The sequence below is a fragment of the Leiobunum rupestre genome, chromosome 8, assembly GCF_980474605.1.
Source record: "Leiobunum rupestre chromosome 8, qqLeiRupe1.1.hap1, whole genome shotgun sequence".
Lineage (NCBI taxonomy): Eukaryota > Metazoa > Arthropoda > Arachnida > Opiliones > Sclerosomatidae > Leiobunum > Leiobunum rupestre.
This window is the reverse complement of record NC_143391.1, coordinates 32,232,334-32,247,233: the sequence shown is the minus strand read 5'-3', so window position 1 is coordinate 32,247,233 and position 14,900 is coordinate 32,232,334. Positions and strand designations below refer to the sequence as shown.

General features: G+C 36.9%; 1 protein-coding gene across 6 annotated transcripts in view; it reads left to right on the top strand.

Moving 5' to 3' along the window:
• LOC149933218 (rho guanine nucleotide exchange factor 12-like) overlaps positions 1-14,621 on the top strand; it is a 44,386-nt gene extending 29,765 nt beyond the window's left edge. For 5 of the 6 annotated variants that reach the window (XM_090156853.1, XM_090156855.1, XM_090156850.1 and 2 more), the window contains 16 exons: positions 9,499-9,632; positions 9,913-10,166; positions 10,229-10,455; positions 10,536-10,661; positions 10,736-10,853; positions 10,929-11,107; positions 11,174-11,420; positions 11,495-11,582; positions 11,659-11,787; positions 11,846-12,198; positions 12,268-12,377; positions 12,461-12,524; positions 12,588-12,668; positions 12,749-12,864; positions 12,932-13,220; positions 13,303-14,621. In XM_090156853.1, coding sequence (XP_090012979.1) covers positions 9,499-9,632; positions 9,913-10,166; positions 10,229-10,455; positions 10,536-10,661; positions 10,736-10,853; positions 10,929-11,107; positions 11,174-11,420; positions 11,495-11,582; positions 11,659-11,787; positions 11,846-12,198; positions 12,268-12,377; positions 12,461-12,524; positions 12,588-12,668; positions 12,749-12,864; positions 12,932-13,220; positions 13,303-13,790 — 3,003 coding nt within the window. In that variant the 3' untranslated portion in view covers positions 13,791-14,621. The remainder of the gene's footprint in view (positions 1-9,498; positions 9,633-9,912; positions 10,167-10,228; positions 10,456-10,535; positions 10,662-10,735; positions 10,854-10,928; positions 11,108-11,173; positions 11,421-11,494; positions 11,583-11,658; positions 11,788-11,845; positions 12,199-12,267; positions 12,378-12,460; positions 12,525-12,587; positions 12,669-12,748; positions 12,865-12,931; positions 13,221-13,302) is intronic. The other variant, XM_090156851.1, reaches the window with a different exon arrangement.
• The last annotated feature ends 279 nt before the right edge of the window (positions 14,622-14,900 follow it).

Below are 14,900 nucleotides of genomic sequence, written 5' to 3'. Positions count from 1 at the left end.
AAGGCACCACCCTAGGCCCAAGTCATCTAGCGACTTTTATTGCCTTTAATTGAGGTGGTCGAGTCAAATTGCGTAGGAGGGTCGTGGCAAGCCCTGCATGCCACGCGAGCCAACAGCTCCCTACACTAACTATTACCGTTAACCTTCGCAAGTTTTTATGGAAGGGGAAACCGGAGAACTCCAAGGAAAACCCCTTTAACTTGCAACTCAAAGAATACCCTTCTTTTTCTTGCGATTGTTTTTTAGAGAAACCAGGTATTACACGAGGGGCAGATACCTTTGTTACATGGTGTCCTAATAATCATTATTAAAAATCTAATCATAATTTAATCATTTTTAATCTTTGTACACCCAAAGCTACAGGTTTAATTTTAATCTAATCATACGAGGGTGTCCTAATAATCTTTGGAGTTATCTACCCCTCGATATTATACTCGCAACTACACAATTTAGATTATACAATTTGTTATAAACCCTACTATTTTTTTATCTTGGGGAGTCTTACAAACACCTTGACGTAATCTATAGCTTGTTTTTAGGTTAAGTTAGGTATAACACCTGGTAGATCGCCTCTCCTCGAACACCGTCGTATTAATTGTAATATTTTGTAACATAATTTATGTACATTCAGTCATCCTTGGTACCTGTGCGACATTTAAAATGTACTCCCTGTTTCAAAAGGGACCAATTGTTTGGAAGGTAAATAAAACATTCATTGCGTGCGTAATACTTCTACAGGCGCGGTCTCTTTCCTTAGAACTACCGAATATATTAAATAATTTGGAATGCGAACGTGATTTTGTTTAATTTGAAAATTCGGTTCTTGAATTTTGTTGGCGTCTATAAAAGCCTCCGATCCGCGTAAGTGGGAGTAAGCGCGCTTCACTCGTCATTAGAGTGGGCGTTTCGCGGTTTTTGATGCAATCCTTTTTATTTCGATTTCCCCTTCTCCGCAAAAACTCACCGCGACTTCTTTATGAGTAAGATGAGTAGGCGACCGAGATGGAGTTTGGCGTTTTATTCGCGTCAATGAAGGGTACCCTTTTATTGAAATGACGTAATTATTGAAGAGAGCACTCCGGAAAGATCAAATGTACGGGCGAGAAAATCCCCTCACGACCCTTCAAAATCAGACTTCTCAAAAGATTTCTTTCGAGATTCGAAGTATTTTAAAAGGACAACCCGTTGCGATTTGACTTTTGGAAAAGAAAGGGTTTCTCCCCTCCCCCTTGTAGACGAGACCATTTTATACTCTTTCGTGTCTCGATTACAGAGTTGCCAGAAAAAGTTTTAGAATCACGCACAAAGTATGTGAAAAACCAGCCAGGGGATTTTACGAAAGCGCCTAAGGCAAAATGGCGCTGCAGTCCTTTATACTCGTGCTAACAAGAGAGTTTTTACACTAATATATTTCGCCCATGTTCCCATGTTCCCTCAAGGGCTTGTGACCTTTACAATTTAGACCGCATTAAACAATGCTAGAAATCTGCGCTATATAGGTAGATTAATGTTTCCTTATTTTTTTAATTGAGCGTATTTCTCCCCCGTAAATTCTCAATACACAGAAAAAATTGTGTAGTTATCAATCAAATAAGTTATCAAGAGGAATAAAAAATTAAAACCTTGGCGAAAAACGAAATTGAAACCCGCCTTCCGTCCAACGAATATTTTCCCGGAACTCCCTTCGAAAAGGAGCTCAATTTGGGCGGGAAACGGCCCATCTGGCAACTCTGCTCGATTATAAAATTTCCTCGAATCAACTTTGGCAGATTTCCTTCTCCTATTTTTCTTTTGCCCACCTTTTTAAGGTTCACGGTTAGCTAAGCCTTGCCAAGAAATTTAGAAAATCTGTCCCCGGCAGCCGCTCTCGGCGCTCACCTATCTAGCCTCCTAAAGGCAGAGTTGCCTTCGACGCAAATGCTACAAATATTTTGTCGTTTAGTTCAGCGTTTCGTGTTAGTCAATTTGGTCGACGTTGCCTTTTCCGGATATATGACGCTGGTTTAGGTCGTAATGGTTAGCTTAGGTTTTGAGCTGCTATCAAAGGGAAAGGTAAGCGCTTTTTATTAGTCTTTCGCGTGATACACGTGGGTGTGCGAGTCTTAAGCGGACGATATTGACATCCGTCCAATTCAAATCGTAAAATATCTATAGATTACGACGTCACGCAACGTCACCCGCTTTTCTTTAATAATAAAAACGCGTCTAAAATGGCGGCCATGGCCAAAGCCACGAAGTTATATATAGAATAGCGTCACTATGGCCGCCATTTTGTGCGGGATTTTATCTCTATGGGAAAAAGAACGGATGACGTCACGTCACGTGAGACTGATTTTGCTCTATAGATAGCGGTTACAGATCTTTGAAAGTAACGAGTTACATCGCTAATCAACTAATATTAAGATCTAAAACCCTGCTGTGACTAAATCAGGGTTGCCACACGTCAGGGAAAAGTCAGGGAATTTAAAAATGGGCCTAAAAAGTCAGGGAATTTTAAGAATTGGTAAAACGTCAGTGAAAAGTCAGGGAATTCAATTTTATCTGGGCACTTTTTGAAGGTAATTTAACTCGAGATCTATGACAAATTCCACGATTATCATTTATTACCTTGAATGTTTGGCTAATTTTTTCAACATTGCAATAACCTTTTTACTGAAATATAAGTTCATCTAAATTTATTAACTTCTGATAAAAGTAAAATATAAAAGAAAAATTTTGGCCTTAATAAGTCAGGCAAAATCTGTTAAAATGGTCAGGGAATAGTCAGGGAATTTGAATCTGAAAATTTGGTGGCAACCCTGTAAATGTTTCCTTTTTGTTGTATCGTCAACAACCATTCAATTCCCGTCCAATTAAAAAAGTTACAAGGCGATCGCTTACAACGCTCACGCTTGTGATATTTGAATATTTCACCGCATTGTGAAAACTTCCTGTCTGCTAATATTCCAAGTTTTCGCGGTAATTCAGAAGCAGGTTTATTATGGATACTTTTTCAGTAAAAAAAATGTATAATCTAGGTCGTGAATAATTTCGAACCAATATATATATTTCGCAATTAGCTAATTTCACCTATAGTTTCCAATTATAATCAATATTTACGATTCGAGGGGTCGAACATTCACCAAAAATGTGTAAGGGATTTTGAAATCCGGGATTTCACGCTGGATTTCAAGATTTCTTGTTGGATTTCGGATTTCTGAAATTTTGTTCAGGATTTGGTGATTTTTCGCTGGGTTTTAAGATTTCACGTCGGATTTTAAGATTTCTTGCTGTTATTCGGGATTTCACGTCGGATTTCAAGATTTCTCGCTGGATTTCTTGATTTCGAGATTTTTCGACGGATTTCTGGATTTCGAAACCTCCGGTTTTTGAAGAAATCCAGGCTGGATTTCAAGATTTCTTGGAAAGTCTACGGGATTTCTTTGAACGTCCGACCCCACGATACTATTATTTTCATGTTGTGTTTAGTTTAGCTGTTGAAAGTTTCCAAATTTAGTTATTTTCATTTTATGAATTAAATTCTTATTTTCCAAAAAAAATGTATATATCGCGACTATTTTCAAAAACTTGGAGAGATAATTTTAGATAGTTTACACAGAGAGATGTATATTTTGCCTTTCTGGCGGGTATGTTCAACACGTGAGAAGTGGCGATGAAAACATAGTTATGACAAGGAAGGACAGCCGCTCACCGTCATATTTCGGAAGAAGGGTGTCGACATTGCCACCAAAGGCAAAACTGGCGTCTGCCTAGCGCCCGCCGATACGCCGCGGCTATTTCTACACTCTTCGAGAACCCGTCTGACCTTGGACATCTCTCGAAATATGGCTCCCCTTGTACCGCGCTGTTTTCGCGGTTGACGCGCTTTTTCCCTCATAAAATAATTAACGACCCGTAAGCGATCGTAAAAAATCTACGTTTTCATTTCGGAAATTGACATCTCACGCGACCCTGTAGAAGAAATGGCACCGCAAATATGGCCACGAAATATCACTCTTTGGAACTTTAAAGGAAACATATTTATGGTACTAGGTCTTTCTTTCACCATGTTTGAGGATGCTTGGCGCTAGTTACGGTTAAAACTAGTCGCGCCTTAGTAGACGGTTTTTCTATTTAATTTCTACTCCCTTTAACTATTACTAACTCTTCGGGTAAACATATTTAGGAAAGAGCCTTTAACAGGGTTGCCACTGTACCTGGAACACCTGGAATTCCTGGAAAAGTCAGGGAATTTGAATATGGGTATAAAAATCAGGGATAAGTCAGGGAATTTGAATATGGCTATAAAAATCAGGGATAAGTCAGGGAATTTGAATATGGCTATAAAAATCAGGGATAAGTCAGGGAATTTGAATATGGCTATAAAAATCAGGGATAAGTCAGGGAATTTGAATATGGCTATAAAAATCAGGGATAAGTCAGGGAATTTGAATATGGCTATAAAAATCAGGGATAAGTCAGGGAATTTGAATATGGCTATAAAAATCAGGGAATTTGAATATGGGTATAAAAGTCGGGGAATTTGAATATGGGTATAAAAATCAGGGAAAAGTCAGGGAATTTTAAAAAATTATTCTAAAAATCATGGAAATGTCAGGGAATTTAATTTCGGTTGCAAATAGGAAACTTTTACTAAAATATAGGTTAAAAAATACAAAATCTTGGCACAAAATAAGTTAGGGAAAATCTCCGGAGATGGCCAGGGAAAACCTGGAAAAGTCAGGGAATTTGATTGTGAAAAAACTGTGGAAACCCTGTTTAAAACTAGTTACTTTTGTATACGTCTCAGTGAAATTTATATTTATATTCCGTAAATAAACGAAATCTAGTTTCTGATCAAAAACACGGCAAATTTATATACACACTGAATTTCGAGAAATGGGTAAATTAAATTGTTTAAAATGTTTGAGTCCGCGTAAATGAACCAGGGTTTTCCCTAGAATTCTTCGGCTTCCCCTTTCAATAAAATCTCGAATAACATCTTGAAAACGCTACGGTAACGGCAGGAATCCATACCTCTACTTGGAGTGCTTATCGCGGCAGATTTTCGTCTCGATGCGGCTGACTGTTTTTTTGACGTCACTATGTTAACTTAACAAACAACAACGTGAGAGGGGAGCGCGCGCAGAGGGGATTTTTTCTCTCGTAGGCGGGGCCAAAGCCGTCAGAGTGATCTTACCATACAAGATACGGCAGGATAAGCATTCCAAGTAGAGGTATGGATTCCTGGCGATGAATATTAGTTTGTTTTTGGGTTTAATAACGACTTCAGGAGTAAAATCTTCACTGTACTTTTTAGAAATGTGACTTATTGGGCAGAAAACGTTTTATTTTGATTTGTATCTTTCTTACGAGCTTAAATAAATTTTCCTTAAATTCAACTAATTTAAAATTTTAGCGGAATCTGCTCTGTCTAATAGATTTTGACTAACCAAACCTATTTTATCGAGGAACCAAGTTTTATATAATTCACTAGATGTACCGGCAGCGTGACTGCTTGGTTATCGTTAATTTTCAACACCGTTATTTTTATCCGTATCCGTTGGCTGGTGTCTACTAGCTGGTGTTAATCGTTCCTCTTTAGTCTCCGGTGAAAAAAAGTGGACTAGAAAAACAAGAGTTAGTTGGGTTCTTTCTCCGGCAATTTCTCAAGATTAACGCGTGTGATCTCTTTATAAGATTGATTACCCCGTTTTATTAGGCCTAGGTTTCGTGTAAATATCTGTCGAAAATGAGGGTCGCCCTGCAAAAGCAAAACCCGGCTTTTCTCTCTTTACATCCTTCCGGCAGAAGTTGCTCTTTGAAAACGCCCAAACTTCCTCTCTCACTGCGCCACCGTGTGATTTCGCCGTCTCTATTTTCGTTTACAAGCTCGCGCGCTGGGAGTAATAAAGGAGTGGATGCTACCTAGGAGCAACAAACGCGAGGAGAACGCGACTAGCCTTTAAACACGCTAAGGCAGTGCTGCGTACAAATTTCATTGGACGAACCTTTACGCTGAACGTTTTACGGGCGGGGGGAAGACAATTTCCTAATTTTCCCCTTCCAACGGCAGCAGGCGCTAAAGCGTCTAGCCAATAAAAATTGTACGCGAGAAAATCCGTGGCTTTTGACGGGCTGCGTTCTCCTTGTGTGGGGTGCTGTGTTTGAGGCTCCTAGATGCTACTACGGCGCCGGCTCTCCCTTCCGCGAGCTCCCATCCCCGCGTGTATCTGCCTCTTTTGCGGGAAACAAATGTCTTTCGCTCCCAACACGCCATTTCGCCTTCTTATCGATTCTAACGCCCCGTTACGTTGTTTTCGTGTAGCATCCGAGGATTTTCGTCGACAGTTCTTTCGGCCGGAATTTTTTAGGGCTCGTACGGTTTTCCGTTTTTGCCTTGGGTTTCGATTCCCAATTCACAGCGCGCAGTTTCATTTCGTGCACTGAATTTTGATAACTAAGAATGTAGGCGTCTCTAACGGTGCCTGTAGCTCCATCTTGTGAACAAAATTTGCGTATAAAAATCAATTTCCTTGTCACCGCGTATAAAACCAATAGAGCAGTGTTTTTAGAGAAAGTATTCTTCATTCTATTCCTAGAATATTTTTCTTTATAAATTATAACTTAAAATGTAACAAGGTAATCAAATTACGCCAGCTCTAGTTTTTAAACTAATTTAAGGGTAATTTGTCTCTAGGAACTTAAAGGGAGGGTTCCAATATTATCCGCTGCCTCCCATGGCTTTTCACATTTGCGGCGCTGATAATCGCTGATTTTGAAGGGAATAAAGGAAATTTATGGGGGTCTTCCATAAAGAACGCGTTAGAGTTTCTATTCCCTTTAATCGAAAAATTATCAAATTTTAAAGTATATATCTTCTGAAAGTCAAATTTATGTTCCAATTCTATAATTATTTATCATTTCGGCAAAATAAGAGTAGTTTTTCATTACAATAGTATTTTAAATTAAAATAGGCCTTGGTTTCAATCAAAAAAATTAGTTGGTGAAAGATATTCCTCGCCGTAGTTACACACGGTGCTAAGTTCGTTTGTGGCGTATTTGTGAACTAGATTATCAGGTCGATAATTATTATAGTAGTTCACGGGGTCTTTAACTATGGAAACATTGCGCAATATCATATCATCAATTAATTCATTAATGGAATTACCGTACCTTTGTTTCTAATTAGTGTACGCGCTTATTTTATATAATTTATGTACGATAATGATTCGAGTAGATTTTTGCGTTCCGAGTTAGCAACAATTTATGATTAATCGTCCCGATCAAAAGGGAACTTTTGTGGCCGCCGGGAAAACAGATGGTTAATTTATCATCTGTTTTCTTCCTAGTATGGTGAACTCTTTCAATTCAATTAGCTGGTAGACCATCCCCAATTATTTAATTTGCATCTACGCCTTATTTAATTATCACCTTCTCCGAGGAACTGTGTTATTGAGCGCTTTTGTTTTTTTGGACCGTTCGAGTTTGTGGGCATCTCGTGGGCTGTTTATGGTCTAGCGCCGACGACTTAGCCCTAACTATACTCTAATGCTTCGTTACCAGAATGCGGCTCTCTACCAATGCCAGAACACTCAATTAGGTCTCTTAGTCGACATAGGCTAAACCCCATCTGCTATTTTTTTTTTTTAATAAAGGAGTCATTAATGTCTGGCGCGCGAGATTGAGTGGATGGTAATATGGGTTAAAATTCGAACGCGTTATTCTTACCTCACAACACTGGCCATTAAGTTATTAAGTTGAGTTTGGACGGACGTAGTCGCTCTGTTATCGAAAAATAACATGAATGCGTGTCATGAAATGAAACCAGTTTGGTTTTTTAAATGATCCTATCTTTCGGACTATTTTCAAAGTAACCTTTTATTGCAAGAGAATTGTTCTTGCTAAATTATATTAGAAATACTTTACATGATGGTATTATCAAAAGCTAGATGACCCACTTACGTCTATATTTTTAATCCAAGGTAACATTGATTACAGGGTTGCCACACGTCAGGGAAAAGTCAGGGAATTAAAAAATGGGCCTAAAAAGTCAGGGAATTTTAAGAATTGGTAAAAATTCAGGGAAAAGTCAGGGAATTCAATTTTATCTGGGCACTTTTTGAAGGTAATTTAACTCTAGTTGTATGACAAATTCCACGATTATCATTTATTTCCTTGAAAGTTTGGCTAATTTTTTCAACATTGCCTTTTTACTGAAATATAAGTCCATCTAAATTTATTAACTTCTGATAAAAGTAAAATATAAAATAAAAATTTTGGCCTTAATAAGTCAGGGAAAATCTCTTAAAATGGTCAGGGAAAACAGGGAATTTGAATATGAAAATTTTGTGGCAACCCTGGATTACTACAATTCGCGTTAATGGGGCGTACAAAAAGTCCATAAGTAATTCTATACATCCAATATTTCTGTAATGGTCAAATACTTGGTTACCACTTGTTAGATGGACAAGAGTTGAACCCTCGGCGTATGACCTTTCCATAGACGTGGTTGAGAGGTAGAGGCAGTGGTGGTACTTTTATTTTTTCCCTTGATGGAAGCTGAATGTATGTTTAACTCTTGAAACGAACCCATTTATTTTCCCTGGGAGTTATATGAGACCTTGCTGCATTGACAGCTTGGGTCTCGGTTTACTATCCTAACACACACTGTGGCCCCTTTGTATGCTGTGGAGCTTTTAGACTGTTTTTTTACTCCACATATATATATAGATATATATATATATATGATATACACACTCCTACATTGCCTGAAAAAAGCGAACCTAGATAAACACCCAGTTGTTTGTAATTTAAATAGTGATACTAACAAAAGAAAATATGGAAGGTCCTAACAACTTTTTGTACCATCTGATTGAATTTTAAATGCAAATGCAGACCGCGGTGGCGTAACTAAGGTTTTACCCCAGAAGTTCCTTAACTAACGAATCTTGCGAGCCCAATCCCATAAATGGTGATGTAGACCGTTTGTGATTGGTTTTTGGGAATCTTTAGGGTTGTTTCACAGCCTCCATGGTCTTTGTAGAACTCTCTGCTAACCAACACAGCGGTTGTTTTTTTTTACACCAGGGACCCGGGTAACATATTATAAGCCAATATTTTAATGATTAGGTAAAAAATTGTCATTATGGAAATAATAAGCAAATTTGCAACCCATGCATGAGTTTGGGTTAATTTGTTTACCTGAGATACATTGACATTACAGGGAGAATGAACTAAATAAATAAATCGTCTGTTAACACGCGCTACAACTTGTTTATTAACGTAACTAGGGCTTATCATCCCTAATGAGAAAACCATGGATTGTTCATACTCCCTTTAAAGCGTTTTTCAAAAAAAACATAATGTGAACTTTTGAATGCTTGCACAGCATTCATAAGCGAACCAATAGTTGTCTATAATAGTTTTTGAACCAGGGCCCTGGCCTCGACTAATGTACCTTTCCCTTTACAATTTACTATGCATATAGTAGTAATGTAGTAATTTTGTTCTTTTCAGCGTGAAAGCAAACCTTCTTTTCGCAAAAGAAGTGATCCGAACATCCCAAGGTCAAAGAGTGATGTTGAGGTTGAATCTAATTTAAATAACTCTGGGAGTTCATCAAACTCAAGCTTGTCAGCAAGGTATGTTGGGTGCGTTCAGGTTTTTCCTTAATCATTTATAATACTTAACAAATGTATTTTTATTCCACTTATGACAATTTAAGGGTCTTTGTTGATTATAGTAAATGTTTTGCCTGAAATGGATACATGTACTAATTTTGGGTGATATAGTAATTAAGTAGCTTAATATTAGCTTTTTTACTAGAATAAAAAGGTTTAAGAGCCATTAGAATAAATGCTTTTAGAAATATTTTTCAAACACATACTGGGTACTAAATTGCAAATCTCCCATTTTACACTTCCTAAACAGTCTTGACAGTCCGAGTAACTCGCAAGAGATGGTCCATCGTACCCCTTCTGGAGCGACGACAACAGATAGCATTTCTAGCAATGCCACTACTATTACCACTGGGTATTCGTCAAATCCTTCATCCTTCAGTAATCCTTATGACGATTCAGACATGGAGGCGGAAGTGGATCCTCCAAATTGGCAAGAGAATGTCGAATGGGATGTTCTTAAAATGATGAAACCCAAAGAGAAGAAAAGACAAGATGTTATTAATGGTTAGTACCTATTAAGAATACAAACTAATTTCGAGTAATATAATCTGCGTTACTTTGCTTAGAACTATTTCACACTGAGAGGACGCACGTTCGAAACTTGAAAGTATTAGATAGGGTCTTTCACAGGCCGATGCTTGCTGATCAGTTGCTGCCCCAGGATCAGTTGCAACTTCTTTTTCCTAATCTCGAAGAGATGATTGATATCCATGGGCGTTTTAATGAGAAAATGAAGGCTTTAAGGAGAGAGGAAACGATAATCGGTGATATTGGAGAAGTTATGCTTCAATTGGTTAGTTCTGTTACAAGAAAATTACCACCAAGTTGGAAATAAATAGATCTATTAATTTGAAATTGTTTTTCGAATTTTAGCTCGATGGTCATTCTGGGGAACAGCTAAGAAAAGCAGCTGCGACATTCTGTAGAAATCAGTCCATGTCTTTAGAAAATTTGAAAAATAGGCAAAGGAAGGATCAAAAACTTGCAAGTTTCTTGGCGGTTAGTGTTTTGATTGGCATGTTTTATTAAAAAAATAGTAAATTCCCCAATTTAATTGAACTTCTTTTAATTAGGAATCTGAGGCAAATAATGTTTGTAGACGACTTCAACTGAAAGATATCATAGCTACGGGTTTCCAGAGGCTAACAAAATACCCTCTACTTTTAGAAAATGTTGCCAAATATACAACACGTAAGTTAATTTTAGAATCTGCCTGTTGAATAGTATTTCTAATTGACTTATCTCATTATTTGTTTTTTTTTATAGAAAATTCGGACGAACACACTAATTTATTAAAATCAGTTGAATGTAGTAGACAAATTCTAGCCCATGTAAATCAAGCTGTGAAAGAGGCTGAAAATATCCATAGGCTTAGTGAGCTTCAGAGGAATCTAGACAAGAGTTCATTTTCCAAGATGGACACTCCTATTGCTTTTGAATATAAGGTAAATTATTTGTTTTATTGTAGAAAAAATTTTTCATTTATATCTAATGTTCTCTCTTTATTTTAGCATTTGGACTTCAAAAATCATAGGCTCGTCTATGAAGGGCCTCTTACGTGGAAGCTTAACAAACAGAAATCCATCGAAGTTCACGTGGTTTTGCTGGAAGATATTTTAGTTCTACTGCTGAAACAAGATGAGAAATACATTTTAAAGTTTCAAAACATTAATATTACAACTAGTATCTCAGATGCAAAAATGCCACACAGTCCTATTTTGAAAGTGCGAAATATGTTAACTAGGGAAGTGGCTATTGGTATGATGCTTTTCCTTATATTTTGGGAGGAAAAGTTCTGTCAGGTTATAGAGACCCATATTAATTCTTTTCAGATATGAGGGGTTTCTTCTTGGTTATAGCATCAGATCAACATCAGGCCATGTATGAATTTGCAGCTGCTTCACCATCGGAAAAGAAAATGTAAGATTTGGTTTTATTTTGCCCAAATGTGATGAACTTTTAATATTTTAAACAAAATTTTAAATGAAATGTTTAGCTGGCTTCGCCATATAAAGGAAGCCATTGAAGGCTGCAAATACAAACCAAGGTTACCAGAGACAACTGTTGTTCCTGATAGAATAGAGTCTACGGATGATACCAATGACGATTCGGAGTCAAGAATAGAGTATGGAGATTAAAGTTTTTTTTTTATAGAATGCGCTTTTAAATTTTTTTCTGTGTAGTACCACTCCCCAAGACACTCCCCTGGAGACGAATGAGCATATGGAAAGCCAAGAAACAGGAAGTAACTATGACAGTTCACCCCAAGATGGCCACCAAGAATCAACATCTGAAGATAGCGTATCTTCCCAACCTGCTCAAAAAGATGCCTGTCCTCCACTGAGTCAAGAAGACGACTCATCTATGTCTCCTGGTAGTAAAATTGATGCTGATAATGACAACTCCCAACAAAGAAGAGTACAGCGGGTGGAGATTTTGAAAATAGCCGATGGTCCCCAACTTATAGAGCCTTACGAAGTTGTTATAAGGCCTAGTGCCATATTACAAACTGCCGAGCCGGTTTTAACCCCAGTTGGTGAGTTTTTTTTTGCTTTACCTTTTTCTCTTAAGTTATCTTCAATTAACAAAAAAAAATTCATTTCAGAACAACTTAAAAGAAAGGATATGCAAATTAGATTAGCTTTAGCTGAAAAAGAGGAGCTTGTGGCTAAAATATTACAAGTTCCTAAAGAAGAGTTTGATCACATTCTTGAGGTAATTGTTGTACTTAAAGATAGCTTTGAAAGTAGGTTTTTTTTTGATAAATTTTAATAAGTATATTTGTTTTGTCTTTTAAGATGGTTGAAGAAGGTGATGGAGAGAAAGATGTGCAAGAGCTTTTGTTATCAGCAATAAATCAAGGTAGGTTTCTTTGAACTGCTATTAAATTTTTTCACATGTTCAATTTTTTTTTATTTAACTTAGCAAATCGCCTGACTAAACTACTAAATGAAACCCTAAGAGTTACTGAAGAAGACGCCATTAGTGCTACAAGTTTAGACGATGGCAAGTGTTTAGATTAATTATAAAAGCTTTTAAGTTATTTAACAGTATCGTTGTTACTAACATAATACTTATTATTTCAGTGAGAAATTCTCCATCTCCAAAAATTGGCCGTAAGTATGGAAGATTGGTTGGATCAACGACTTCTACCTTAAGGAGCATATCTTCATCTTTAAATAAATATTTAACTCAACTCTTGGTAGGAATTTGTTTTTGTTATTTGGATTTAATACTAACCTAATATTTTAAATTAATTCCTGTTATAGGTGATTGTTAGCAGCAGGGAAGAAGAAAGAAAACAGTTACGGAAAGAACTCTATAATTCCCGAGAGCAGATTCACTTGATGCATGAAGCTCATCGCCATTGTTCTGTTCGGTCTCGGTCTCCTAGTAGTAGTGGAAATCACAGTGCTTCCCAACAGTCTCGACCGAACAGTTTTGTGTCTGTCGCTTCATCAACCTCCGAAGGAATATGTGATTTGCATCATGTTTCAGATGATATGCCAATTATTACAAATCCTCTGGCCAATCTTTCTCTAGAAACCAGTGATAACGGTTTGTACAGTTATTCTAATTACTTCTAACATTAATTTTTTGTAAGGTAAAATCATTTCTTTTGTGAAATTGTGCCTCTTAGATACCGGTACCTTGATTGAAAATTCTGAACTTGCAAATATTCAGTTGTGCGATAATGCTTCTGAACTCGACTCTACGAACGAATTAAATTGCGCGAAAGATCCTGATAGAGATTCAATGGTCACTTTAACAACGTCCATAACCAGCGAAGAAGGTGGTGGAGAAATGTTCGTTGATGCCCCTTCCTTTCCCCAAAACTCGGTTATTCAAGTGAAAGGAGAAGGAGAATCGAATATTCCCGTTACAGATTTGGATAGCAATTTCAACCAAACCTCCTCTGGTTGCGATGATAATATTTTATATGAGAAAAGTTTGTTCGAAGGAAATAACGAAGATAGTGAAATAATTCGTAAAGAATCGGACGAAAGTTTTACAAAAGACAGTGGTCAATCTGTTGGTGCCAAAGAAATGGTTCTAGGTGCTACGCCTTGTAACGATGAAAAACAACAGCAAGAAGGGAGTGGGCTAGTCAGTCCCGTTTATTTGTAACGCTTAAGAAAGTGGGACATAAGATCTTTAATTTTATTTTTCGTGTTATAAAATAGGCCTACTAGAGGTGCGAACGAGTTCGCATGTCACTCTGGTATTATTATAAATATGTCTTAATTTTTTAGCGAGTGGCGATCAACCACCACTTAGTACCGGTATTTTTAAAGTGGTAAAAGTGAATATAGCGGCTGACGTGACGGAAAATTAAGCCAGCGCGTCTCTTTCTCTTACTAAAGTAACTAAAGCTAAATTCGAGGCTTTCAGATTTTGTCCTACCAGATTTCTTATAAAAAAATCTAGAGAACATCGATTGGACGCATTAACTGTGATCTTATTCTAATCTCCCGAATCGTTCTGGCAGGATTAGATTATTTTAGGAGTTCAAAAGTAAAAACAAAAGGGCTGCAAAAATATATAAACATTGACATAACTTGTACATTCATATTTTTAATCAATCGGAATTAATATAATTTTTTGGTTCCTTCAGTCAAAACAACAATCTTTCACTAATTTTCTTTCCCCTTCCCTCCAAGGCCATCAGCATCATTTTTAAAAGCTAACGAAAGCTTCTTGATTTAGTTGCGAGCAATGAACCATTTTTTTTTCGACTTAAACATATTCAAATGTAGCTTTTTTTAAATTCTTTCATAGGTGCATTCTATTTAAAAAAATCTTTTGTGTTACATGCCCACGTTAAAAGGCAAAGCGCCAATGCAATTTTGGTTGTTACTTCACTATTCATTTAAACTTAATTATGGAAAAGTTGTGTTACTTTAACAACGAATGATATCGTTCTTTATTTTTACCAATTAGCTATAAAATATAATTTTTTAACAAATTATTGCCTGGTCTCTCTATGCAATTTAACTTTACCTGAGTTGAACTTATCCCTTCATGATAAGTTCTGGATCTTTTAGGTGGCAAGTAGGCATGAATGAATCTGCTTTTCTTACGCTTTTTCAGAAGATATTTTAATAGACTAAACCCAAATTTTCTAATATTTCTGATTGAAATTTAGAAGGTTAATGGTTTAAATAGCAGACGTGATTAGTGACAGTTATTGTATTTGTTAGAAGAATTTTAACGGGTATGCCATTATCATTAGAGTTA